Raw genomic sequence first — 25,779 nt, forward strand, 5'->3', positions numbered from 1 at the left:
TCAATTAAGGCAGGCTAATCAGGGCACCTGGTTTAAAAAGCACCTCACTTCAGTCAGTGAGGGGAGCACAAGGAGCTGAGAGTGAGAGGGTGTGCTGCTGGAGGACTGAGAAGTACAAACACTATTTGGCATCAGGAGGAAGGTCCTGTGGTGAGGATAAAGAAGGTGTTGGGAGGAGGCCATGAGGAAGTAGCCCAGGGAGTTGTAACTGTCACACAGCTGTAACAAGAAACACTGTAGACAGCTGTGATCCACAGGGCCCTGGCCTGGAACCCGGAGTAGAGGGCGGGCCCGGGTTCCCCCCATCCCCCTTCCCCCTATTGGATATAAGAGGAGTTGACCTGGACTATAGGTCCCACCAGAGGGGAAGGTCCCTGGCCTTTCCCCCGACCCACCAGGTGGATCAGCAGAGACTGCGGGGATTGTTCTCCTCCCTTTCCCCATGCTGGCCAGTGATGAGGTTAGCTGAGTGAACGGCAGATTTGAGCAACTCGCAAAAGTGGCCAAACTGAGGGCTGCCGTGAATCTCTGAGGCGAGCAAATCCGCCAATAAGTGCAGAACCCACCAAGGCAGACGAAGAACTTTGTCACAATATGCACTGCCTATGCTTTAAACCGAAGGGAAATCTAGAAATAGAGTGTGCTGAAGAAGTGGGACACTGCAAAAATCACCCTACAGAGCAATGCTACAGCTATATGAAGCTCTTCAAAGTTACTCTCTGCAAAGTGAGGAGCAATTTCTGTTGCAGTTGTCGAAAATAATAATGTGCAAGATCCTTTCCTGCAGACAAGCTGTGCTGGGTGCCAGCTGAGGAGCTACTGTGAGGGTATGACCGGACTGCAATGACTGGGTGACTGCCTCGAGCTGACAGACCTGAGCTAGCTTAAACCTAGCCAGCTTGGGTTCCGGAGAAGTGCAGTTGCAGCAGCATGAGACACGGTAATGCCAGGGTACAAAATATAGGGGAATAACAGAGTAGGTCGTGCTGGTGGGGAAGAGGCACAGTATGTTTTAAAAAACCCAAAACATTGTCAGATAAGGGAAAAAACTTGAATGAATCAAACTGTATCACAGAATCTCTATGTCTAGAAATTCCATGGATGAATAACAAGAATATAGCAGGTTTCAGAGTAGCAGTAGAAACATACACCTCTACCCCAATATAATGCAGTCGTGGGGAGCCAAAAATCCCTACCACATTATAGGTGAAACGCTGTTATATCAGGGTAGTGGTGGCAGGGCTCCAGCAGTGATTTAAAGAGCTCAGAGCTCCGGCTGCGGGGAGCCCCAGGCCCTTTAAATCACCGGCGGAGCCCCGCTGCCGCAGCCCCGGGGTAGCAGCAGCAGGACTCCGGCGGTGATTTAAAGGGCGCAGCGGCCGGAGCCCAGAGGTCTTTAAATCACCACCAGAGCCGGAGCCCTGGACCCTTCAAAGCGCCACCGGAGCCCTGCTGTTACCGCGCTATATGCAAACCCGTGCATATATCAGGTTGCGTTATAGTGGGGTAGAGGTGTACAACCGACCACTTGACCAGGATAGTCACAGTGTTTGTGAAATACAAAGGGAAGTTAGAAGAGCTACAAAATCAGCAAATGCAATAATAATGGGTCATTTCAACTACGGTCATGTTGACTGGATAAATGTCACATCAGGACAGGGGTCTGAAACACGCGGCCCGCGGGCTCTTCCCTGCAGCCCGTGGAGCTCCCCACGTCCCGTCCCCTCCCGCCGTTACTTCCTGTCGCTGCCAAACTCCCCTCACCACCGCCCCCCCGAGTTATTTTCTGTGCCTGTTAACCCCATGCACTGCTCCCCAATGTTTGGGGCACCTGCCACCCCCACGCGCCCCCTCCCGAAGTGTCTCCCGGCACCCACTTGCTGCCTCCTCACTGCCCTGGAGCCTGCAGCACACGTTGAATCCGCTCCGCTCTGCAGGCTGCTGGCTTCCGGCAGGTCCTAGTGTCCCTCTTCACTAGGGCCAGGGCAAGCTGCCCTTCCCCTGCCCTTCTGCCCTAGTCCTGAGCCTCTCTCTTCAGTGAGGTGCTGCCACCCTGGAGTCGCTCTAGGTAAGCGGTGCCAGGCCGGAGCCCGCACCCCGCACCCCAGCCCCCTGTCTGGATCCCCCTGCCACATCCCACACCCTCCCGCACCCCAACTCCCTGTCCTGAGCCCCCTGCCACACCCTGCACCCCAACCCCCTGCTGCACCTCTCACCTCTCCTGCGCCCCAACTCCCTGTCCTGAGCCCCCTGCCACACCCTGCACCCTGACCCCCTGATGCACCCCACACCCCTCCTGCACCCCACATCCCAACTCCCTGCCCTGAGCCCCCTGCTGCATACCTCCTGCACCTCAACTCCCTGCCCTGAGCCCCCATCACACCCCGCACCTCTCCTGCACCCTAACCCCGTCTGGAGCCCCTGCCACATCCCACACCTTCCCGCACCCCAACTCCCTGCTGCACCCCTCACCCCTCCTGCACCCCACACCCCAATTCCCTGCCCTGAGCCCCCGCCATACCCTACACACCTCCTTCACCTCAACTTCTTGCCCTGAGTCCCCATCACATCCCGCACCCCTCCTGCACTGCCTGAGAGAGGGGGCAGAGTTGGGGTTAGGACTTTGGGGAAAGGGTTGGAATGGGGGCAGGGAAGAGGTGGGGTAGGGGCAGGGCCTCATGGAAGGGGTGGAGTGGGGACAGGGCTGGGGGTAGCAAGGGGTGGGTGTCAGTGATGCGGCCCTCGGGCCAATGCAGTAGTCCTCATGCGGCCCTCGTGGTCATTTGAGTTTGAGATCCCTGCATCAGGGTGTGATGCAGGGATAAAATTTCTAGACACCATTAATAACTGTTTCTGGGAGAGCTAGTCCAGGAACCCACAAGGGGGAGGCAATTCTTGAGTTAGTCATAGGCGGAGTGCAGGATCTGCTCCAAGAGGCAACTATAGTTGCATTGCTTGAAAATAGTGACCCTAATGCAATTAAATTTAACAACCTTGTAGCGGGGAAAATACCAACAAACCCCACCAGAGTACCATTTAATTTTAAAAAGGAGAATCACATGCGAATGAGGATGCTAGTTACGTGGAAATTAAAAAGAGCAGACCCCAGGGTAAATACCTGCAAGCAATATGGAGACTACTTAAAAAACACCAAAATAGAGGCTCTGACTAAATGCAGACCCCAAATCAAAAGAGACAGTAGGAGGACCAAAAGAGTGCCACCGTGGCTAAACAGGAGACTAATGGAGGCCATTAATGGAAAAAAGGCATCCTTTAAATTTTGGAAGTGGAATCCTAATAAGGAAAATAGGAAGGCGCATACATTCTGGCAAGTCCAATGTAAAAGTATATGAAGGCAGGCCTTCTGAACTTCTTTCTTAGAACTTGCAAAAGATCCAAAAACTAACAGTAAAAATATCTTTTAAGACTATCAGAGTTAAGAAAGCCTGCCAAACAGGTAGTGGGGCCACTAGAGGGTAAAGGTGTTAAAGGAGCACTCAAGGAAAACAAGGCTATTGTGGAATAGCTAAATGAATTCTTTGCATCAATCTTTACTGCAGATGATGTGGAGGAGATACTCATATCAGATCTACTCTTTCTGGATGACAGATCCTGCAGTACTGTCCTCAACTGATGTGTCAGTAGAAGAGGTTTTAGAATAAACATGCCAATTAACATATGGATAAGGGTGATCCAGTTGATACAGCGTTGATGCAGAAAGCCTTTGACAAAGTCCGTCGCCAAGAGCTCTTAAGGAAACTATGTAGACATAGGATAAAGGGAAGTTCCTCTCATGGATCAGTGACTGGTTGAAAGATAGAAAACAAAGCATAAGAATAAATGGTCAGTTTTCACAATGGAGAGAGGTGCGGGGGGGTCCCTTAAGGAACTGTACAGGGTCCGGTGCTGTTCAACCTATTCATTAATGATGTGGAACAAGGGGTGAACAGTGAAATGGCAAAGTTTGCAGGAGACACAAAGCAGACTGGGGAATTAGAGTGCGTGACGCTGGCAGACCAGATGCCAACTCATACAAAGGCCCCTAGGCCTCACTGAACACTTACAAATGCATAGCTGGAAACCAGTCTGACTCACCTGTGTGTCAATACCAGGGGTCCTCAATGCGGTGCCCATGGGTGCCATGGTGCCCGCCGGGGCGTCTAAGTGCTCCTGCATACTGGCTGGTGGCTGAGCATCCACCGAAATATCGCCTACAAGCAGCGACGTCAATAGGCGTCGCCGCCAAAATGCCGCCAATTTTCGGCAGCATTTCGGTGGTGACGTCTCTGGATGACACTGCTTGTTGCCAAGCAGCAGCATCCAGAGGCGTCGCCGCCGAAAATCGGTGGCATTTCGGCGGCAACGCCTATTAACGTCACCGCTTGTCGGTGGCATTTCGGCAGATGCTCGTCCGCCGCCACGGTCCTCCATGGCTCGTCGTCTGGCCCCCGCCAGACGAAGAATGTTGGGGACCACTGGTCAATACTATTAAAATAGATGTTAGAGTTATAAGAATGTGTTTAGAGTTTGAACTTTATGAAATGCTAGTGAGTTGCTGCCTTCATTAATCTCACTTATAATATCTGTATCCTATGTTATAAGGTAATAGTTAAGTGTTTTGCTCTATAACTATGAAAGAGTTTGCTATGAAACTGTAAACCTGCCCAGTCAGGAGAGAAGCATTACTGAGTGTGAAATGCTAGTTTACCACAAGAGGTGTCATCTCCTTCCCAACAAAAGAAGGCTTATAGACACCAGACAAACCATTGTGGCACATCAATGAACAAAAGACTTTGTTGATTGTTTCCCCACACCCATAAAGAGGGAAATGCACAAACTCTCATTCCATCACACCTTGAACTCTGGGGGAAGGGGAACTGAATATTATGACTTTTGGTGTAAGGGGCCATCTATCACAAAGGCAGGTTGGTGGCAAGATAGACTCGAGTGCCCAAGGGGACTGTCTGTGACTCCATGGTTAGACTGTCCTAGCACTTGAGGAGTTTACACTTGATACTTGGTTGGTGAAACCTAAGTACAGAACTCACAATCAGCTTGGGGTTTGTGTCCTGGTGTGTAACAAACTGTATCTGGTACTCATGATTGTGAGCCACAGTCTAGACAGTCTGAGAGTGACCTCACAAAATTGGGTGACTGGGCAAAAAAAAAAAAAAAAAAAGGCAAATGAAAGTCAACGCAGATAATTGCAAAGAAGTGCACATTTGGGAAAAAATATATATACATATACAATTATGGTTTGTAAGCTAGCTGTTATCACCCAAGAAAGAGATCTTGGGGTCTTTGTAGATAGCTCTCTGAAAATTTCCACTCAATGCACAGCATCGGTCAAAAAGGCTAATAGTGTGCTAGAAACTATTAGGAAATTGTTAGGAAACAAGACAGAAAATATATATAAATCCATGGTGCGTCCAAACCTTGAATACTGCGTGCAGTTCTGGTTGCCCCATCTCAAAAAGGATTTAGTGGAACTAGAAAAGGCTCAGAGAGGGGCAACAAAGATGATCAAGGGTATGAAACGGCTTTCATTAGCAGAGATATTAAAAAGATTAGGGTTGTTCAGCTTAGGAAAGAGATGACTAAGGGGGGATAAGACAGAGGTCTATAAAATCATGACTAGTGTAGAAAAAGTGAATAGAGAAATGTTATTTACCCATTTCCCACAATACAAAAACCAGGGGTCGTGCAATCAAGTTAATAGGCAGCAGGTTTAATGCACAGAGGAGGAGGTACTTTTCGACACAACACACAAGTAAGCTGTGGAGCTCATTCCCATGGAATGTTGTGAAGGCCAAAAGTATAACTGGGTTCACAAAGGAACTAGTTAAGTTCATGGAGAATAGGTCCATCAATGACTTTTAGCCAAGATGGTCAGATTCAACCCCATGCTAAGGGCAACCCTAGCCCTCTGACTACGAGAAGCCAAGAGTGAAAGATGGGTGGATCACTCAATAATTGCCCTATTCTGTTCACTCTCCCTGAAGCTCAAGAATGGCCCAATGTCAGAGACAGAATACTGGGCAAGGTGGACCATTGGGCTGATGCTGTATGGTAGCTCTTATGTGCTTATATGTGTTCTTTAGGTAGCGAATGCACAAGGATGCAGAAGAACCTCTTCCTATGTTTAAGGCATTGTATACATTTCCCTACTATGATGCTTAGATTTCTCCAAGAGAAAACTGATACCTAGTATAACAAGAACTATTTCCAATTGAGTTCATTCTGTTCGTGCTGAGCTGGGACATCCATTCTGAAGTGTCAACAGTACACAGAAGGAAAGAAGGAGAAACTCTGTCCCACACAGGAAAGTAGGCTAAAACCCTGAGACTATCCATTTATCTTTCTGAGGCCTGGTCTACACTACGAGTTTACGTCGACTTTAGCAGCGTTAAATCGAATTAAGCCTGGACACGTTCACACGACGAAGCCCTTTCTTTCGACTTAAAGAGCCCTTTAAACCGGTCTCTTTACTCCACCTCTGACGAGGGGATTAGCGATAAAATCGGCCTTAGTGGGTCGGAATTGGGGTAGTGTGGACGGAATTCGACGTTATTGGCCTCCGGGAGCTATCCCACAGTGCTTCATTGTGACCGCTCTGGACAGCACTCTCAACTCAGATGCACTGACCAGGTAGACAAGAAAAGGCCCGCGAATGTTTGAATTTCATTTCCTGTTTGCTCAGCGTGGAGAGCACAGGTGACCATGCAGAGCTCATCAGCACAGGTAACCGTGATGGAGTCCCAGGATCGCAAAAGAGCTCCATCGTGGACCAAATGGGAGGTACGGGATCTGCTCGCCATATGGGGAGATGAATCAGTGCTAGCTGAACTCCGAAGCAGTAAACGAAATGGCAAAATATTAGAAAAGGTCTCCAAGGCCATGAAGGACAGAGGCCATAATAGGGATGCACAGCAGTGCCACGTGAAAATTAAGGAGCTACGGCAAGCCTATCACAAACCCAGAGAAGCAAACGGAAGGTCTGGGGCAGAGCCGCAAATTTGCCACTTCTACGCGGAGCTGCATGCCATTCTAGGGGGTGCAGCCACCACTATCCCAACCGTGTGCTATGACTCCCTCATTGGAGAAACACACAGGGAAGAGGGTTCGGGGTATGAGGAAGATGAGGATGGAGGTAATGTACATAGCTCACAGCAGCAAGGAAGCAGAGAAACAGGTTTCCCCAACAGCCAGGATATGTTTATCACCCTGGACCTGGAACCAGTAACCCCCGAACTCACCCAAGGCGTGCTCCCAGATCCTGAGGGCACACAAGGACCTCTGGTGAGTGTACCTTTGTAAATATTACACATGGTTTAAAAACAAGCGTGTTTAATGATTAATGATTAATTTGCCCTGGCAATCGCGGCCAGTACAGCTACTGGAAAAGTCTGTTAACGTGTATGGGGATGGAGCGGAAATCCTCAAGGGACATCTCCAGAAAGCTCTCCTTGATGTACTCCCAAAGCCTTTGCAAAAGGTTTCTGGGGAGGGCTGCCTTATCCTGTCCGCCACGGTAGGACACTTTACCACGCCAGGCCAGTAGCACGTAGTCTGGAATCATTGCATAACAAAGCATGGCAGCATATGGTCCCAGTGTTTGCTGGCATGCAGACAACATCCATTCCTTATCGCTCTTTGTTATCCTCAGGAGAGTGATATCATTCACGGTCACCTGGTTGAAATGGGGTGATTTTATTAAGGGGACATTCAGAGGTGCCCGTTCCTGCTCTGCTGAACAGAAATGTTCCCCACTGTTAGCCACGCGGTGGGGGGAGGGGTGAAGTGATCATCCCCGAGAATTGGGTGTGGGTGGGGAGGGGGGTTAGTTGGGTTTGTGCTGCATGTTAACCCGGAAACCGCAGCCCCTCCTTTTACATTGCAAACCAATTTTAAATGGCCAACCCAATTCATGCTTGATATGGGAAATGAGGGCGCTGCTGTTTGAAACTATTCCCACATGTTAAGAAGGTTAAAAAAGCCAAAAGACTGTGGCTTACCATGGCTGCCTACAAGCCGAAATCTGTTGCCTGGCACTGCATGAGTGATCTCTCACACGAAACCGGCAGGCCCTTACTATAAGAGGAAAAATGCGACCTTGTAACGAAAGCACATGTGCTGTGTAATGTGAACAGCAAAATTTAAAGTGAAAGAGTGTACCCATTGTTCTCTAAAATGTGTCTTTTTAACCACCTCTCCCTTCTCCTCCACCAGCTGCAAATGTTTCTCCTTCACAGAGGCTAGTGAAGATTAGAAAGAGAAAATGGAGGACGTGGGACGATATGTTCACGGAGCTCCAGATGTCCTCCCACGCTGAAAGAGAACAGCAGAATGCATGGGGGCAGTCAATGTCATAGAATCATAGAATATCAGAGTTGGAAGGGACCTCAAGAGGTCATCTAGTCCAACCCCCTGCTCAAAGCAGGACCAATTCCCAGCTAAATCATCCCAGCCAGGGCTTTGTCAAACTACAGAATGTCAAACTACAGAAAAGCACAATATGAACAAGAGGAGAGGTGGCGGGCTGAATCGCGGGCTGAACAGAGCAAGTTGCGGGCTGAAGAGGATAGGTGGCGTCAGCTTGCAGACAGAAGGCAAGAGTCGATGCTCCGGCTGCTGGAGCATCAAACTGATATGGTCCAGCGTATGGTTGAGCTGCAGGAAAGGCAGCAGGAGCAGAGACGGCCGCTACAGCCCCTGTGTAACCAACAGTCCTCCCCAAGTTCCATAGCCTCCTCACCCAGACGCCCAAGAACACGATGGGGGGGCCTCCGGCCACCCAGTCACTCCACCCCAGATGATTGCCCGAGCATCAGAAGGCTGGCCTTCAATAAGAGTTAAAGTTTTAAACTGCTGTGTGTCCTTTTCCTTCCCTCCTCCCCCACCCATCCCGGGCTACCTTGGCAATTATCCCCCTAGTTTTGTGATGAATTAATAAAAAATGCATGAATGTGAAGTAACAATGACTTTATTGCCTCTGCAAGCGGTGCTCGAAGTGGGGAGGGGAAGGTGGTGTGGTTGGTTTACAGGGAAGTAGAGTGAACCGGGTGGGGGCGGGGGGGCGGAGGGTTCATCAAGGAGAAACAAACAGAAGTTTCACACTGTAGCCTGGCCAGTCACAAAACTCGTTTTCAAAGTTTCTCTGATGCGCACCGCGCCCTGCTGTGCTCCTCTAACCGCCCTGGTGTCTGGCTGCATGTAATCAGCGGCCAGGCGATTTGCCTTAACCTCCCACCCCACCATAAATGTCTCCCCCTTACTCTCACAGATATTGTGGAGCGCACAGCAAGCAGCAATAACAATGGGGATATTCTTTTCGCTGAGGTCTGAGCGAGTCAGTAACCTGCGCCAGCGCGCTTTTAAACGTCCAAATGCACATTCCACCACCATTTGGCACTTGCTTAGCCTGTAGTTGAACAGGTCCTGACTCCTGTCCAGGCTGCCTGTGTACGGCTTCATGAGCCATGGCATTAAGGGGTAGGCTGGGTACCCAAGGATCACGATAGGCATTTCAACATCCCCAACGGTTATTTTCTGGTCCGGGAAGAAAGTCCCTTCCTCCAGCTTTCGAAACAGACCAGAGTGCCTGAAGACACGAGCATCATGTACCTTTCCCGGCCATCCCACATTGATGTTGGTGAAACGTCCCTTGTGATCCACCAGGGCTTGCAGCAGCACTGAAAAGTACCCCTTGCAGTTTATGTACTCGGTGGCTTGGTGCTCCGGTGCCAAGATAGGAATATGGGTTCCATCTATGGCCCCTCCACAGTTTGGGAATCCCATTGCAGCAAAGCCATCCACTATGGCCTGCACGTTTCCCAGAGTCACTACCCTTGATATCACCAGGTCTTTCATTGCCCTGGCAACTTGGAACACAGCAGCCCCCACAGTAGATTTGCCCACTCCAAATTGATTCCCGACTGACCGGTAGCTGTCTGGCATTGCAAGCTTCCACAGGGCTATCGCCACTTGCTTCTCAACTGTGAGGGCTGCTCTCATCCTGGTATTCTGGTGCTTCAGGGCAGGGGAAAGCAAGTCACAAAGTTCCATGAAAGTGCCCTTACGCATGTGAAAGTTTCGCAGCCACTGGGAATCGTCCCACACCTGCAACACGATGCGGTCCCACCAGTCTGTGCTTGTTTCCCGGGCCCAGAATCAGTGTTCCACGGCATGAACCTGCCCCAGTAACACCATGATTTCCACATTGCTGGGGCCTGTGCCTTGTGAGAGGTCTATGTCCATGTCAATTTCCTCATCACTCTCGTCGCCGCGCTGCAATCGCCTCCTCGGCTGGTCCTGGTTTTGCTTTGGCATGTCCTGGCTCTGCATATACTCCAGGACAATGCGCGTGGTGTTCATAGTGCTCATAATTGCCGGGGTGATCTGAGCGGGCTCCATGATCCCAGTGCTAGCTATGGCGCCTGGTCTGAAAAAAGGTGCGAAACTAGTATCTGACGGACCAGGGGAAGGAGGGAGGGAGGGCCGAGTGATGACATGGCAGACAGGTACAGGGAATTAAAATCAAGAAAGGTGGCTGTGCATCAAGGAGAAACACAAACAACTCTCACACAGAATGTGTCCCCCCCGCAAAGATTAAACTCAAAACCCTGGGTTTAGCAGGCCATTGATTTCACGGAGGGAGGGGGAAGCAAATGAATACAGAACAAATCTATTTTTTACATCTTAAGCTGGCAGACGACGGTGCAGCATGACTGATAGCCCTCGGCATCTTCTGGGTGCTTGGCAGAAAATACTGGGCGCTTGGCAGAAAATAGCATACTACGACTGATAGCCATCATCATCGAGACTGCCCAGGTGCCCATGATTGACAGCCACTGCAGTACAACGACGACGGATACCAGTCGTAATATACCATCTTCTACCAAAAGGCAAGGGGCTGCTGTTGTGTGCAATGCAGCCCCACGTCTGCCAGCCCCACGTCTGCCAGCACCCAGATCGCTGATGAAGGCTACCAGTCATACTGCACCGTCTACTGCCAAAAGGCAATTAGCTGCTGCTGTGTAGCAATGCAGTACCACGTCTGCCGGCACCCAGAAGATATATGTTGACAGTGAGCTGAGCTGAGCGGGCTCCATGCTTGGCATGGTATGTTGTCTGCACAAGTAACCCAGGTAAAAAGGCGCGAATCGATTATCTGCCGTTGCTCTGATGGAGGGGGAGGTGCCTGACAACATGTACCCAGAACCCCCCGCGACACTGTTTTGCATCATTCAGGCATTGGGATCTCAACCCAGAATTCCAATGGGCGGCGGAGACTGCAGGAACTGTGGGATAGCTACCCACAGTGCAACGCTCCGGAAGTCGATGCTAGCTTCGGTACTGTGGACGCGGTCCGCCGACTTCATGCACTTAGAGCATTTTATGTGGGGACACACACAATCGGCTGTATACAACCGATTTCTATAAAACCAGCTTCTATAAATTCGACCTAATTTCGTAGTGTAGACATACCCTAAATATTTATCCTGTGTCGCTTACCTTTCTGCCAAAGAGATGCTTGAAACCAACATTTGATTGCCAAAAGCTGAAACACAACTGGCTTTTCGCATGTGAGATTTAAAGCTTTTTCAGTCCTCTGACTTGTGCCCAAAATAAAGCTTCTCCACTCTGCAGCGTTATCTGTATTTCCCCTCTGCTTGTTTTTTGTCCCTATCCACAGTGCTTTGTCTGAATTGCATAACCGCACTGACCTTTCCCCTGCTCTGACTTTATCTCAGTCATTCCAAATCAGCATATGTACCATCACCTGCCTGGGTGATTCCTCCACCAGGTCACTGCCTCTACTATTTGTATTTGCTTCATCACTTTAATGGCTCCAGCCATGAGGGGCAGCAATTGCGAAAGCATGAACGTGCTTGTGAAAGAAGCGCACAAAGGCATGATTGAGACTGGCACTGCTGATGGAAAGAAGACACAGTAAATACAAATGCCGAGACCTAGGAAGAGGATAAGTTGTGAAGGCCCTTAAAGGTGAAGGCAAGGTGCTTGTATCTGATATGGTGAAGAGGGAGTCAGTGAAAGGACTCCTTGAGTGAGGTGACCTGCTCAAAAATGATGGGCAACAGCTTTTTGTGTGGACCTGCATGGGGTGACTTAGGTTTCAGGAAGAGCAGAGCAGGAGGAGAATCCAGTAGCCAGACGGGAGGTAATGAGGCCCTGGATGTGATTTTTAGTGGTGTGGGTAGAAAGAAAGGGCTGAATCTCAGAGATGCTGAAGAAGCAGCAACAGCATGATTTAGCATGACCTGGATGTGTGGTTCTAGAGAGGGGACTAATCTGAGAGGATTGTCATGTTGCTACCAGTGAGAGTGGAAGAGGGGAATGCTTCAAGGGGTGGAACAGAGCAGCTTGGTTTTAACCATGCTAAGGTTAAGCTGATGGTGAGACCTCACTGAGACGCAGAGAGACAGGCTGAGATGTGGGATTGGATGGAGGGGGACAGGTCAGGAGTAGACAGACAGATTTTTAATTAACGATGTATAACTGTTAATTAAAGCCAAGTAAGTAGATACAGGTTTCAGAGTAGCAGCCGTGTTAGTCTGTATCCGCAAAAAGAACAGGAGTACTTGTGGTACCTTAGAGACTAACAAATTTATTAGAGCATAAGCTTTCGTGGACTAGAGCCCACTTCTTCGGATGCATCTCTAAGGTGCCACAAGTACTCCTGTTCTTTAAGTAGATACAGTCACCCAAAGAAAGGGTGTAGAGCAGGGGTGGGCAAACTACAGCCCATGGGCCGGATCTGGCCCACCAGCTGTTTTAATCCAGCCCTTGAGCTCCTGCTGGGTAGTGGGATCTGGGGCTTGCCCCGCTCCGGTGCTCCAGCTGGGAAGCAAGTTCAGGGGCTGCTCCACACGGCTCCCAGAAGCCGCGCCATGGCCCCCCTCCAATGCTTCAACGCTCCGGTGCTCCAGCCAGGGAGTAGGGTCGGGGGCTGTTCCATGCAGCTCCCAGAAGCCACGCCATGGCCCCCCTTGGGCTCCTACATATAGGGGCACCCAGGAGGCTCCACTCTGCACACTGCCCCCACCCCAAGCACCGCCCCCACAGCTCCCATTGGCAGGGAACCTTGGCCAATGGGAGCTGCAGGGGAGATGCCTGCAGACAGGGCAGCGTGCAGAGCCGCCTGGCCGCGCCTCCGCGTAGGAGCCAGAGAAGAGACATGCCGCTGCTTCCGGGAGCTGCTTGAGGTAAGCACCGCCCGGAGCCTGCACCCCTGAGCCTCACCCCACACCCCAACCCCCTGCCCCAGCCCTGATTCCCCTCCCGCCCTCCAAACCCCTCAGTCCCAGCCTGCAGCACCCTCCTGCAGCACCAAACCCCTCATCCCCAGCCCCACCCCAGAGCCTGCACCCCCAGCCGGAGCCTGCACCCCTTCCTGCATCCCAACCCCCTACCCTAGCCCTGATCCCTCTCCCACCCTCCGAACTCCTTGGTCCCAGCCCAGAGCACCCTCCAACACCCCAAACTCCTTATCCCCAGCCCCACCCCAGACCCCGCACCCCCCAGCTGGAGCCCTCCCCCCCGCCCTGCACCCCACCCCCCAGCCCGGAGCCCCCTCCTGCACCCTGAACTCCTCATTTCTGGCCCCACCCTGGAGCCCGCACCCCCATCCAGAGCCCTCACCCCCTCCCACCCCTCCAACCCCAATTTTGTGAGCTTTCATAGCCCACCATACAATTGCTATTCCCAGATGTGGCCCTTGGGACAAAAAAGTTTGCCCATCCCTGGTGTACAGGACAGGAGAAGAGGAGGTGGCCAGTGATCAAGCTCATTGGGACTCACAGGTGACTGATATGCAGTATCCCCTCAGGAGGGTGGAACTAGGGTGACCAATTTTATAAGGACAGTCCCAATATTTGGGGCTTTGTCTTATATAAGTGGCTATTACACACACATACACTCCATCCCGATTTTTCACCCTTGCTATCTCGTCACCCTAGGTGGAACTGAGGCATTTCAGCTGCATCAGTCGAACAGTGATTGTAGTACTGCTCTCCTGAGCTTGGCATCTGACCTAGCAGCTAAGTCTAAGGCACAGTGCTTGACAAAGGCCCATGAGTTACTCCATGTTGCTGCCTTGCAGATCTCTGATATTAGCACATTTCTGAAGCAGGCAGAGGATGGTGCTTGTGCTTTGGTGGAAGGAGCCTTGATGTTCAGTAGGAGAGGTATGCCAGGCAGCTGATACTGCAGCGAGATACACTGTGTTCTCCATCTCTGGGAGGAGATGGCCTGGCTGTGGCTATATACAGACAGGGTCACATTGTGAATGTCTTCATCTTGTTAATATAATAAAGCAAAGTCCTGGATACATTCAATGTGTGCAACTCCTTTTCTCCCAGTGTTGAGTGTGGCTTTGAGAAGAAGACAGTCAGGTTGCATGATTGTGTTAGATGAAATTCTGGGACCACCGTGTCCCTACGAATGACTTATGTGGGGTACAGCCATAAGTGCCAAGTGCTCACTCGCTCTTCAGGATGACATCATAGCCGCTAGGATGACTGTCATCCCAGGGAGGTGGTGTAAGGAGCAGTCTGAGAGAGGTTCTAATGGACGTTCCATGAGCCTCAGGAGAAGGATGCTGAGGTCCCAGGCAGGAGTATGTTCTCTGGCTCTCTGTCTTGGCACTCAGTTGGTGTCCTCTTCCTTTGGTGAGGCAGTAGTGTACCATTTTCTGTCGGGACCTGGTGTGTAAATTGCCAGGGACTGTAGTGTGGAAGGTCCTGAGGAAGGCAGTCTGAAGAAGGCCACAGGGCTGGAATTAATCCCAGTAGTGAGCCCTGGAGAGGGGTGAAGCATAGGGAGGCAGTCCTGAGCAGTCAGCATTCCCGCTGAGAAAGGAGGAGCTGGGAGGAGCTCGGGAGAAGCCAGAGGCCTGGGAACCAGAGGAGAGGCTGTGTTAAGCACAGGCTAGAGGGAAGCAGCACAAGGGGCTTGGCAGTAGGAAGTGGCCCCCCCACTTTTACACAGGTTCTGGAGCTTCCACCCGGGGATTTTGAGATCTTGTGCATCACAGACTTCATGACTGTTGAGGTGGTCAGAGTCGAAGTCCCCAGTCACAACTCTGTCATGTCCTCTGCATCTTTCTTTGCCTGATCCTTGGGTGGGATGTGTTGGCTGATGCTGATCTCTCCAGCTCTGCTCTGGTCATAATGGTCACCTCTAGGTCTGAAGTGAACTGCATGGATTACTGTAGAGGATGTATTTTAAGCCAGGTGTCCCTGGACTTGCAGATCCTGGAAGAAAAGGCTTGGACACAAAGCACTTAGCCAGGATGTGGCTCTCCCCTAGGCAGAGAAAAAAGTGTCTCTGTAAGTTCCTGATGGGGATCGGCCCATCACAAGATGGGCAGTGTTTGAATCCTGTGGGTTTGGATTCTGCCACAAGGCTTGGTGGGTGGAGTGATGCACCTCACCCCTAGAAGAGGAAGCCGATCAGGTCTTGGAAGAAAGCAGCAGGTCAGACACTGTCTGGATTCCTTCTCACTGCCCTGACAGTAAGAGGGAACTCGGGGAAGGACAGGACTGTCCCTTATGTCCTTGCTTGGGAGCATGAGCCTGATCAGCTCCAACAGACCCTGCTGTTCTAACACCCTACAATCTCACACTGGGATACACACGGACACCGTCTCACACAAGAACAAGGAGACAGAGTTGCAGAGAAAAAAGCTTCAAGAAAGAAAGTGTGATCAACAGAGACAGAAAGCAGCTGAGAGCTCAAGGAGGCTAAGGATGAGGTGAAAGCCCAGGGATCTGTCTTGGAAGAAGCCACTAGCGACTTTAGAGAGAGCAGTTTCAGTGGAGTGGTTGGAGAGTGTTTAAGTTAAACTGGAAGAAAGGAACTTCACCCTGTGAAAGAAATAAAGGCGGTGGAGTAACAGCTGAGGATGGAGCTGGATTCAAGGGGAGTTTCTTATGATGGGGCGGATCAAAGCAGACCTGCATTGTGAGGGAAAGGAACTGGTGCAGAGTGAGAGGTTGAGGAGGAGGAGAAGGAATGACAATGGTACAAATTCGATCAGGAGGTGGAGGAAATGGTCTCACTGGGGCAGGTGGAAGGGTTGACCCACCACTTCTGCCGACACAACATTCCAGACAGCTGTGGACTTTCACTTTCTTTGAGCACATTCCTTTTTGAAAATTACAAATGTCAGTTACAAAGTCTGGTTTAATTTACAACAGAGAAAATCTATGACCAGTTAATGTCCAGATTTACACTTCTGCACAACAGCGAACTTTAGCTCACCTACTTTTTAATAGGTTTCAGAGTAGCAGCCGTGTTAGTCTGTATCCGCAAAAAGAACAGGAGTACTTGTGGCACCTTAGAGACTAACAAATTTATTAGAGCATAAGCTTTCGTGGACTACAGCCCATCCTTCTGCATCCGAAGTACTCCTGTTCTTTCTACTTTTTAATAAAGCTTGAATTATGGATCTTTGTTTGGTAATATTGCTTAGACTTTTAATTTATGTTAAGGCAATACAGTTTGTCACTAGCAAGAGAAAATCATTTGGAGTATGATTCACATTCAATGCAGGCAGCATCCTATTTTGTATTTTGTGTGGAGAGCCAGTGAGGAGGGTGTGTAAATTAGGCACATTATAATGAGCTATAATGCCCATTGCTCATCTACAGCTTTTTCCACAGAAAAAATATCAAAATGAAAGTGCAAACACAAAACAGAATCACTGGACATACCAGAGATAGGTTCTTCCCTCCTCACAGTTTATGTTTTCGATGAAGACCATGTTGGGCATCAGTGGTCTGGGATACTTAAATACAAAGTCGTATCTCAGTAGCCATATGGAGCCATTTCTGTAAAATGTTGGTAAGTGCACATCTCTCTGGAGAAACTTTGAAGCAATGTCTTGGTATTTGGTATGCAAATCCTTAAACAATGGTGTCTCTAAAGAGCTAACCAGTAGGTTTACCACTCACTGGGAACAAGTAATGTGGTCTGTGTAGCTGGTATAACATCTTGGGACATAGGGAACAGGGTTTGAAGATTTACAGATTGCATGCTCTAAACTGCATGGAAATCCACGAAAGAAGTACATGGAAGGGATGGACAGATATTCTGCCAGGATCACCCCACATGGCAAAGCTGGATCTGTGAAGAGTGCATCAAATTTACTCTCTTCCAAGTATTGTATGATTTCTGGCTGTCACAGTTGTAGAAGAACAAATCCAGTACAAACATGACGCTGCTGTATGCTTCTATGATCATAGTAGGGAAAGAGACCTCATCAAAGGGCTGGTTAGTAAACAAATGAAGATGACGGCCTATCTCTTCCTGGGTGTAAGGCACAGCATACATTTTCCTTTTGACTTCGGGAGCAAGCACTACTATTTCATGCCCTTTCTCACTGAGCTTCTCCACTATGCACGCATGCTGAGCCAGTGACTTCCTTCTTGAGGTATCACCAACAGCCGCCCACCTTCCACAAACCCCAAGAAAAGAAAAATCCCTGCAGCAAATGAGTAAAAAGTGGGAAACAATGGAGCCATCTCAAAGCTGGAAGAGGATGCTTTGTCTCTACAGATGTTGCAAACTTCTTTTTATAGCTAAACTAACACAACTCAGAGTTTACACTGCTTGCAACCTTATTTGAATTTACTCACATATTTTTAATCTCTACTAAGGTAGCACAACAAAAACTTGCCACCTCTAGTGGAATTATTCTACCTTTGGATTTACCAGTACCAGTCCCATTCAAGGAACCTATCTTTGTTTTACTCATTAACTTAATGTCCATTTCTCTACACTGAATTGCATAGGCGACTTCTGACCTCTGGTCCCAATCTGTGCCAGTCAGTGTGAGTCAGCACATTGCATCACCCAGAGGTGTCTTTGTTGTTGTTGGTCATTCATAGACTAGATCAGCAAAAGTAGTGATCTGGGTTTGTGCCAGTGTGATGCAAAAAAACCCTAATGACCCTGTGTTGGCAGCAATTGCTGTCTTCAAACAGTGGAGATTTTGAATTGGGTTGGATTGCTAGATTCTTCTGTCCTTCATAAAGAATTGTCCACTTTGTAACAGGAATTGTGTAGGACATCAGCATCCTCTGTTGTGTTACTAAGCTCCTTTTCTGATTGTCTGTTGGCCAGGGCAAATACTAATACAGCCACAAGGCTACACACAACACAATTGCATTTGCCTTGTACTATGCCTCAGGTATTAGAGGCCAGGCCAGTCTTCATGCCCTTTCATTCCTTGGCATCTCCACTGGGAGTGACAGACTATTAATGAGACTAATAGAGTGCCAATCATATTCAGGATGTGGACACCGTAGGAACTATACTGCCCACACATGACATTTAATAGCCACATCAAGGTAAAATCTTTCCTGCCCAGGCTGTTATCTCATCAACTCGCACAAGCTGATCATGTCAATATTAGAAAAGGGAAGCTCCAAAGAATGCCCAGGTTACTGAAGGAAGAGATGTTGGTAATTCAGTATGTGCCACTGTGACGGGGTACACAGACCCCATGCTGATTGAGAGGGGCTTACTGAGATCCTGTGGGCCTGATCAGCCCCACCCCTAACACCTGTACAAGGTGACAAGCCAGGAGGGAGGAGATAGTAGAGGAAAACCCCAGCTCAGCGGTGGCTGACTGGGAGAGGGAGAGGCCCTCTTGAGCTACTCCCGGGAAGGAAGGCCTTGCTGGGGCCAGGGCCTCACCAGAGGTTGCCTTGAAGCTGCCTGGAAGGAAGGCCCAGCTGAGGCTGGAACCTAACAGGAGACTCCTAAGGGCTGGAGCCACCTTGGGAAGGTCAGCCTGGTGAGGGAATTTTTGTGACTTTGGTTCCTCATAACTAGTTTCCTAACTTCCTCACACTGTGAGGAAGGCCTAGCTGCAGGTCATGGTAGGCAGCAGCTGGGGATGCAGCAGAGATTCTGAACAAACAGACCTCACTTGCTTCATACAGGGCCCCTGGGCTGCAACCCAAAGCAGAGGGCAGGCCTGCCTTCCCCTACTGACCCACCTAAGATGGGGACATGAGGACCCCAGCGCCGAGGGCTGGTAGGCCCACAAAGCCTGACGTTCGGCTGAACCTCCGGTGTGATGCTGCCACTCTAGTGCCATGCTGGACTCAAGTTTCCCCAGATGGGGCAAGACTAAAAGTGGCCTGGCTGAAGGACCAAGTCACAGGAAGGGGCAGAGCCAGAGCTGCTGTCAGGAGGGAATACCGGAGGAGGAGAGCAGCTACAGCATGCCCTGCCACGGGGGGGTGCACCTGCTCTGAGTAGACTCTTCCACAGCTACTTATCTTTGTGAGCCTGCACCAGTGTCCTAGCATGCGACCGCTGTGCTGCTATTAGTGCCATCGTTTCATTGTGATGTATAGCCAAGGGCCTGGCCAGCCCTAGCCATTAAAGTCTGTATTTTTGCAAAATCCCATTTGAGCTTATTATGTTCTGCTCACTTTAAATTCCCCTTTGTGGTAACAATAGTCTAACAATAGACTTTCATTTTCTGCCCCAAACTGGTTTGTGATGTTCTTGTATGCTGTTAAATCGCTTCCATGCTCCATCATAGTGGCTGCACTGAACTGGTAGGCAAAGTGAATCTTGCACATATATTGCTATGGAGTTTGCAAAGCACTTAGAGATCCTTTTGGTGAGACTGATACTTGTACCATTTTCTGTCAGGACCTGGTGTGTAAATTCTCAGGGACTGCTTGAGTCCTTGGGGGGCAGTGGGAGCACTTTGTCTGTCCTCTGGCTCAAGAGCTCCATTCTCTTGAAAGGTATCCTACTGCGGTCTGTACTTCCCAAGTTGTGAGCAATGCTCAGAACCATGAGGCCCATCTTATTGTGATGCCTGAGGCAATCACTGCTGCAGATGTTTCCATGCCCGCCTTCAGCAGTGTTCTCGCACCTCTCTGTCTCTCCTTAATGATCACCTTCATTTAATCCCTGCTGTCCTGTGGGACTCCTAAAAGGGAGAGATCCTCTCCCATACAAGGTAACTGTATTTCCTAGAGTCATAGATATGTAGAGAAGCCAGGGACCTTGAGAAGTTCATCAAGTCCAGCCTGCTGTTGAACATTGCCTGCTAGGTTGCCACTCAAAGCTGCAGCAAAGCTGATGAATATGTCATGAATATGTCATGCAGCCACAAGGCCCTTTTGATTTTTCTAGTATTGCAGAAACAACCACAAACATGGTTTGGGTGGGTGTAGAAGTACTGAAAGCCCTTTGGGAACACTTAATGCCTTTTCTCCACTCACTTGGAGGTGAGAAGAAGAGTGGCTGGCACTAGTTCCAGGATCCCTTCATTAAGGGGGAGGAAGATCCTAGACAGCACCATCACACTCAGAATGTTAAAAAGCTTTAGGAAATTTTCCCATATGAATGTAGTCACAATGCCAGGGTCCTCGTGATTCAGGACAGAATGTCTGGCTTTAAATCATTGGAGTGAGGCTGGGGTCAATGCCTCATCCAGCAATGAGAGAATTCTTTGGATCAAGATAGCTGTACCTGTCACAAGCTGGCTGGCCCATTGAGGGGAGTCAGCCGGCCTTACCATTGACCAAGCACCTGGCCTTCAGCTGGTTCTGATCTGGCAACTTAATTATAATGTAGTGCCTCCAGCTATGAAAGGGTCAGGAAAGACAATACAAAGAGGAAGGAAAATCCAGTGAGAAAAGACCCAGAGGAGTGGAGGTAGGGAGTGCTCCAGGAAAGCCCCGAGTGAGGGAGGCAGTCTGAAGAATGCCACAGGGCTGGAATTAATCCCAGTAGTGAGCCCTGGAGAGGGGTGAAGCACAGGGAGGCAGTCCTGAGTGGTCGGTGTTCCCGCTGAGAAAGGAGGAGCTCAGGAGAAGCCAGAGGCCTGGGAACCAGCGGAGAGGCTGTGTTAAGCACAGGCTAGACGGAGTATCATGTCTGAAGGAGCAGATCCTAGCTGTTAAACATATGGTCCCTGGCAGAAACAACGTGTGGGGACGGCATGTGGGGTTGTGTGCCTCTCCCCCCCTTCCCTCCCTCCCCAGATTTGCTGCTTGGCTAGTACTGAGCATGCTCAGTAACACTGCTGAAGCCGGCTGCCCTTACTCTACCCCCCCATTATCGGCAGGCACGGGTCATCTCTGGTCCCTGGGTTGGAGTCCAGAGCTGATGGTGGGCCTGGGTTCTCCTACCAGGAAGGGGTGAACAAGCCTGATGTAAGCACTACTGAGTGCAGGGTGAGGCTAAGACTGAGCCCAACGGACAGGCCGAGGAATAGCCCAGGAGGAGACAGAAGGATCTTTTGTGCTGTAACATTTATGGACATTTAGTTTTACTTCTGTCACCCCAGATGGGGCCTGGACTGGATGGCACTTAGCTGGAGGACTGAGTCAAACAGAATCAGGTCACTGTAGGACCAAAAAGGTAACCAAGAGAGGGCACTAGAGGTGAAAACTCCTGCAACCCCCTGACCTGATGCCAGCAGACACTACGGTAGTGAGTGCAATTCCTCACAGTCCCCTTTGTGCATTGCCATAGGTGTGGCTTTACTGGGTGGGGCGCTGGTGTCAGGAAAGCTGGTAAAAGCCTGGGGCTGTCGATGCCAAGACCTACTGCACCAAGGACTTTACAGCTGCTATGAACGTCCTCAGTGCACTAGGACTTGGCATCGACCAGCATCAAAGTCCCTGGTGTCAATTCTGTCATGTCCTTTTCACCTTCTTTCCGCTGCCTGGTCCCGGGTGTGATGTATACTTGAGGGAGTGCTGGCCGATGCTGGTCTATTGGGCCTCACTCTGATCATAATGGCCACCTCTGGGTCTAAAGTAAAATGACTGGATTGCTCAAGCAGATATAGTTGAGCCAAGCATCACTGGACTGGCAGATCCTGGAAGAAAAGGCTTTGGCACAGAGCACTTAGCCAGGATGTGGCTCTCCCCAGGGCAGAGAAGATAGCATCTCTGTCTGTTCTTGATGGGGATTGGCCCGTCACAGGATGGGCAGCGTTGGAATCCTGAGGGTTTGGGTCGCACCATGAGGCTTGGTGGTTGGCGTGCAGCACCTCACCCCACCGTACAGAGGGTCGCTATCGTCTTTTTCTTTTCTGGGGGTGGGGTGGGGGACTCACCCTGAGATGAGAGGGAGAAGATAGTATTTCTTCACCACATTCGTTGGACAAGAGCTAGATCAAAGTCCCTAAAGAAAGCAGCGGTCAGAGGCTCCCTGGAATCCCTTTCACTGCCATGGGCAGTAAGAGGGAACTGATGGAGGGATGGGACTGTTCTTTATGTCCTTCCGTGGCAGTGTGAGGAGCCTTTATGGCCTCAACGCATCCTGCTATTCCAACACCCTCTGTCACCGGGTGGGCTGCTGCTGCTCCCTGGCTCAAAGCATGCGCTGGCATGCCCAGTCTCAGTTATGGAGGTTTTATAACACCGGTTAATCAAATAAACTAACAGAAGGCAGTCTTAAGTCAATACCTGGGCCCCAGGAGCTAGAATGCCAGAGACCCTTGGCCCCCCAAGTTTCAGGGCCAAGGGTCTCTGGCATTCTAGCTCCTGGAAGCTTCTTTGCCTCCACCAGCTCTGCACCTCTCTTTGTTGTTGCAGCTGTGTGGTTCCTTCATTGAGCCCATTGCTCCAGGTACCCACCACAGGAGTTAACTCCACTCCAGGGTGGCTTTGCTCCCCCAGGCTCAGCCTGTCTCAGTCCTTTCTCCCAGGCTGCCCACAAGCAGCCCTTTATAGATCCAGATGTAGTCCTATTTAATTAGTTAGATTAGGCTCACCTGCTCCAGTCCAGGGGAGCTTGGCTCAGTCTACCCACAGAGACCAACTATCCTGTGATACCCTCCACTCTCACACTGGGATACACACGGACACCTTCTCATACAAGAACAAGGAGACAGTGTTGCAGAGAACAAAGCTTCAAGAAAGAAAGTGTGATCAGCAGAGATGAAAAGCAGCTGAGAGCTCAAGGAGGATAAGGATGAGCTAAAATCCAGGGATCTGGCCAGGAAGAGGTCACTAGAGACTTTGGAGAGAGCAGTTTCATTGGAGTGGTTGGAGAGTGTTTAAGTTAAACTGGAAGAAAGGAACTTGAGCTTGTCAATGGCTTGTCTCCAGATTTACACTGCTGCACAACAGCGAACTTTAGCTCACCTACTTTTTCATAAAGCCTGAATTATGGATCTTTGTTTGGTAATATTGCTTAGACTTTTAATTTATGTTAAGGCAATACAGTTTGTCACTAGCAAGAGAAAATCATTTGGAGTATGATTCACATTCCATGCAGGCAGCATCCTATTTTGTATTTTGTGTGGAGAGCCAGGGAGGAGGGTGTGTAAATTAGGCACATTATAATGAGCTATAATGCCCATTGCTCATCTACAGCTTTTTCCACAGAAAAAATATCAAAATGAAAGTGCAAACACAAAACAGAATCACTGGACATACCTGAGATAGGTTCTTCCCCTCCTCACAGTTTACACCTCCAATGAAGACCATGTTGGGCATCACTGGTTTGGGATACTCAAATACAAAGTCGTATCTCAGTAGCCAAATGGAGCCATTTCTGTAAAGTGTTGGTAAGTGCACATCTCTCTGGAGAAACTTTGATGCAATGTCTTGGTATTTGGTATACAAATCCTTAAACAGTGATGTCTCTAAAGAGCTAACCAATAGGTTTACCACTCGCTGGGAAAAAGTCATGTGGTCTGTGTGACTAGTATAGCATCTTGGGACATAGGAAACAGGGTTTGGAGATTTACAGATTGCATGCTCTAAACTGCATGGAAATCCACGAAAGAAGTATATGGAAGGGATGGACAGATATTCTGCCAGGATCACCCCACACGGCAACGCTGGGTCTGTGAAGAGTGCATCAAATTTACTCTCTTCCAAGTATCGTATGATTTCTCTGTTCTGCAGCAGGCTGTCACAGTTGTGAAAAAACATGTTAATGACGTACATGTTGTTCCGGTATTCCGCAAGAATAGTATAGGGAAAAGAGACCTCACGAAAGAGACCGTTAGCGAATTTACTAAAACTCTGATCAAGATCTTCTTGGGTGTAAGGCACAGCGTATATTTTCCTTGTGTAATGCTCTGTTTCTTTCAAGAGTAAATTGACTTCGGGAGCAACCACTACTATTTCATGCCCTTTCTCACCAAGTTTCTCCACTACTGCACGCATGCTGAGCCAGTGACTTCCATCCTGAGGGATCACCAACAGCCGCGCACCTTCCACAAACCCCAGGGAGAGTAAGAAAAGAAAAATCCCTGCAGCAAACGAGTAAAAAGTGGGAAACAATGGAGCCATCTCAAAGCTGGAAAATGGTTTGACTACAGATGTTGCAAACTACTTTTTATAGCTGAACTAACACTGCCCGGCGTTTACACTGCTTGCAACCTTATTTGAATTTACTGTCTCATCTGTTTTTACTGCCTCATATATTGACTTGGCACAACAAAACCTTTCCTGCTCTAATGAACAAATTCTACCTTTGGATTTGCAAGCACCGTTCCCATTCAAGGATCATATCTTTGTTTTACTCATTAACTTAACGTTAATATCTGCACGTTGAATTGCAATAGCCACCTCTCCCCTACTCCAAGTCTATGCCAGTCAATCTGAGTAAGCACATTTCATCTCCCAGAGGCCTCTTTGTTGTTATAGGTCATTCACATCCTAAATCAACAAAAGTAGTGAATATAAAAACACAAGAATGGCCATAACTGGGTCTGACCACTGGTCCATCTAGGCCAGTATCCTGTCTTCTGACAGTGGCCAATGGTAGATGCTTCAAAGGAAATAGAGAGAACAGGGCAATCATCAAGTGACCCATCGCCCGTCATCCAGTCCCAGCTTCTGGCAGTCAGAGGCTAGGGACACTTCACAGCACGGTTTTGCATCCCTGCCCATCCTGGCTAGCAGCCATTGATGGACCTATCCTCCATCAACTTATCAAATTCTTTTTTGAACCCAGTTATAATTTTGGCCTACACAACATCCTCTGACAACAAGTTCCAGAGGTTGACTATGCGCTGTATGAAGCAGCACTTCCTTTTCTTTATTTTCAACCTGCTGCCTATTAATTTCATTGGGTGACCCCTGGTTCTTGTGTTATGTCAAGGGCTAAATAATATTTCTTTACAGTATTCATTTTCTCCACACCATTCATGATTTTAAAGACCTCTATCATATCCCCCATTAGCTGTCTATTTTCCTAGCTGAAAAGTCCCAGTCTTTTTAATCTCTCCTCATACGGCAGCCTTTCCATACCCTTAATCATTTTGTTGTCCTTCTCTGTACCTTTTCCATTTCTAATGTATCTTTTTTGAGAAATGGCAACCAGATCTGCACACAGTATTCAAGGTGTGGACATACCATGGATTTATATAGTGGCATTATGATATTTACTTTTATTATATATCCCTTTCCGAATGGTTCCCAACATTTCTTTAGCTTTTTTGACTGCTGCTGCACATTGAGTGAATGTTTTTGGAGAATTATCCACAATGACTCCAAGAGCTCTTTCTTGAGTGGTAAAAGCTAATTTAGACCCCATCATCTTGTCTGTATAGTTGGGGTTATATTTTCCAATGTGCATTACTTTGCATTTATCAACATTGAATTTCATCTGCCATTTTATTGCCCAGTCACCCAGTTTTGTGAGATCTCTTTGTAACTCTTCACAGTGTGCTTTGGACTAAACTGTCTTGAATAATTTTGTGTCGTCTGCAAATTTTGCCACCTCACTGTTTACCCCTTTTTCCAGATCATT

General features: G+C 49.1%; 2 protein-coding genes and 1 pseudogene across 8 annotated transcripts in view; all 3 read right to left on the reverse strand.

Moving 5' to 3' along the window:
* LOC101936446 (UDP-glucuronosyltransferase 1A1-like) overlaps positions 1 to 25,779 on the reverse strand; it is an 87,975-nt gene that overhangs the window by 42,247 nt on the left and 19,949 nt on the right. Inside the window, exon 1 of one of the 5 annotated variants that reach the window (XM_065561138.1) lies at positions 8,016 to 8,034. The exons of 3 other annotated variants lie outside the window; for them this stretch is intronic. In XM_065561138.1, coding sequence (XP_065417210.1) covers positions 8,016 to 8,018 — 3 coding nt within the window. In that variant the 5' untranslated portion in view covers positions 8,019 to 8,034. Of the gene's footprint in view, positions 1 to 1,877; positions 1,929 to 8,015; positions 8,035 to 25,779 lie in introns of those variants that run through there. One more of the 5 variants, XM_024109243.3, reaches the window with a different exon arrangement.
* The window catches only part of LOC135974186 (UDP-glucuronosyltransferase 1-6-like), a 37,427-nt gene continuing 18,314 nt past the window's right edge, over positions 6,667 to 25,779 (reverse strand). Inside the window, exons 1-3 of one of the 3 annotated variants that reach the window (XR_010591400.1) lie at positions 11,515 to 11,652; positions 8,016 to 8,091; positions 6,667 to 7,690 (exon numbers count right to left, since the gene is read on the reverse strand). Coding sequence is in view for 1 of the 3 variants with exons in the window: in XM_065561142.1 (XP_065417214.1) it covers positions 8,089 to 8,091; positions 23,451 to 24,314 (867 nt within the window). In the remaining 2 variants the exon portion in view is untranslated. Of the gene's footprint in view, positions 7,691 to 8,015; positions 8,092 to 11,514; positions 11,653 to 23,450; positions 24,505 to 25,779 lie in introns of those variants that run through there. The other 2 variants (XM_065561142.1, XR_010591399.1) reach the window with 2 other exon arrangements.
* Positions 16,599 to 17,921, reverse strand: LOC135974187 (UDP-glucuronosyltransferase 1-6-like; annotated as a pseudogene).

Source organism: Chrysemys picta, chromosome 11 (assembly GCF_011386835.1).
Source record: "Chrysemys picta bellii isolate R12L10 chromosome 11, ASM1138683v2, whole genome shotgun sequence".
NCBI lineage: Eukaryota > Metazoa > Chordata > Testudines > Emydidae > Chrysemys > Chrysemys picta.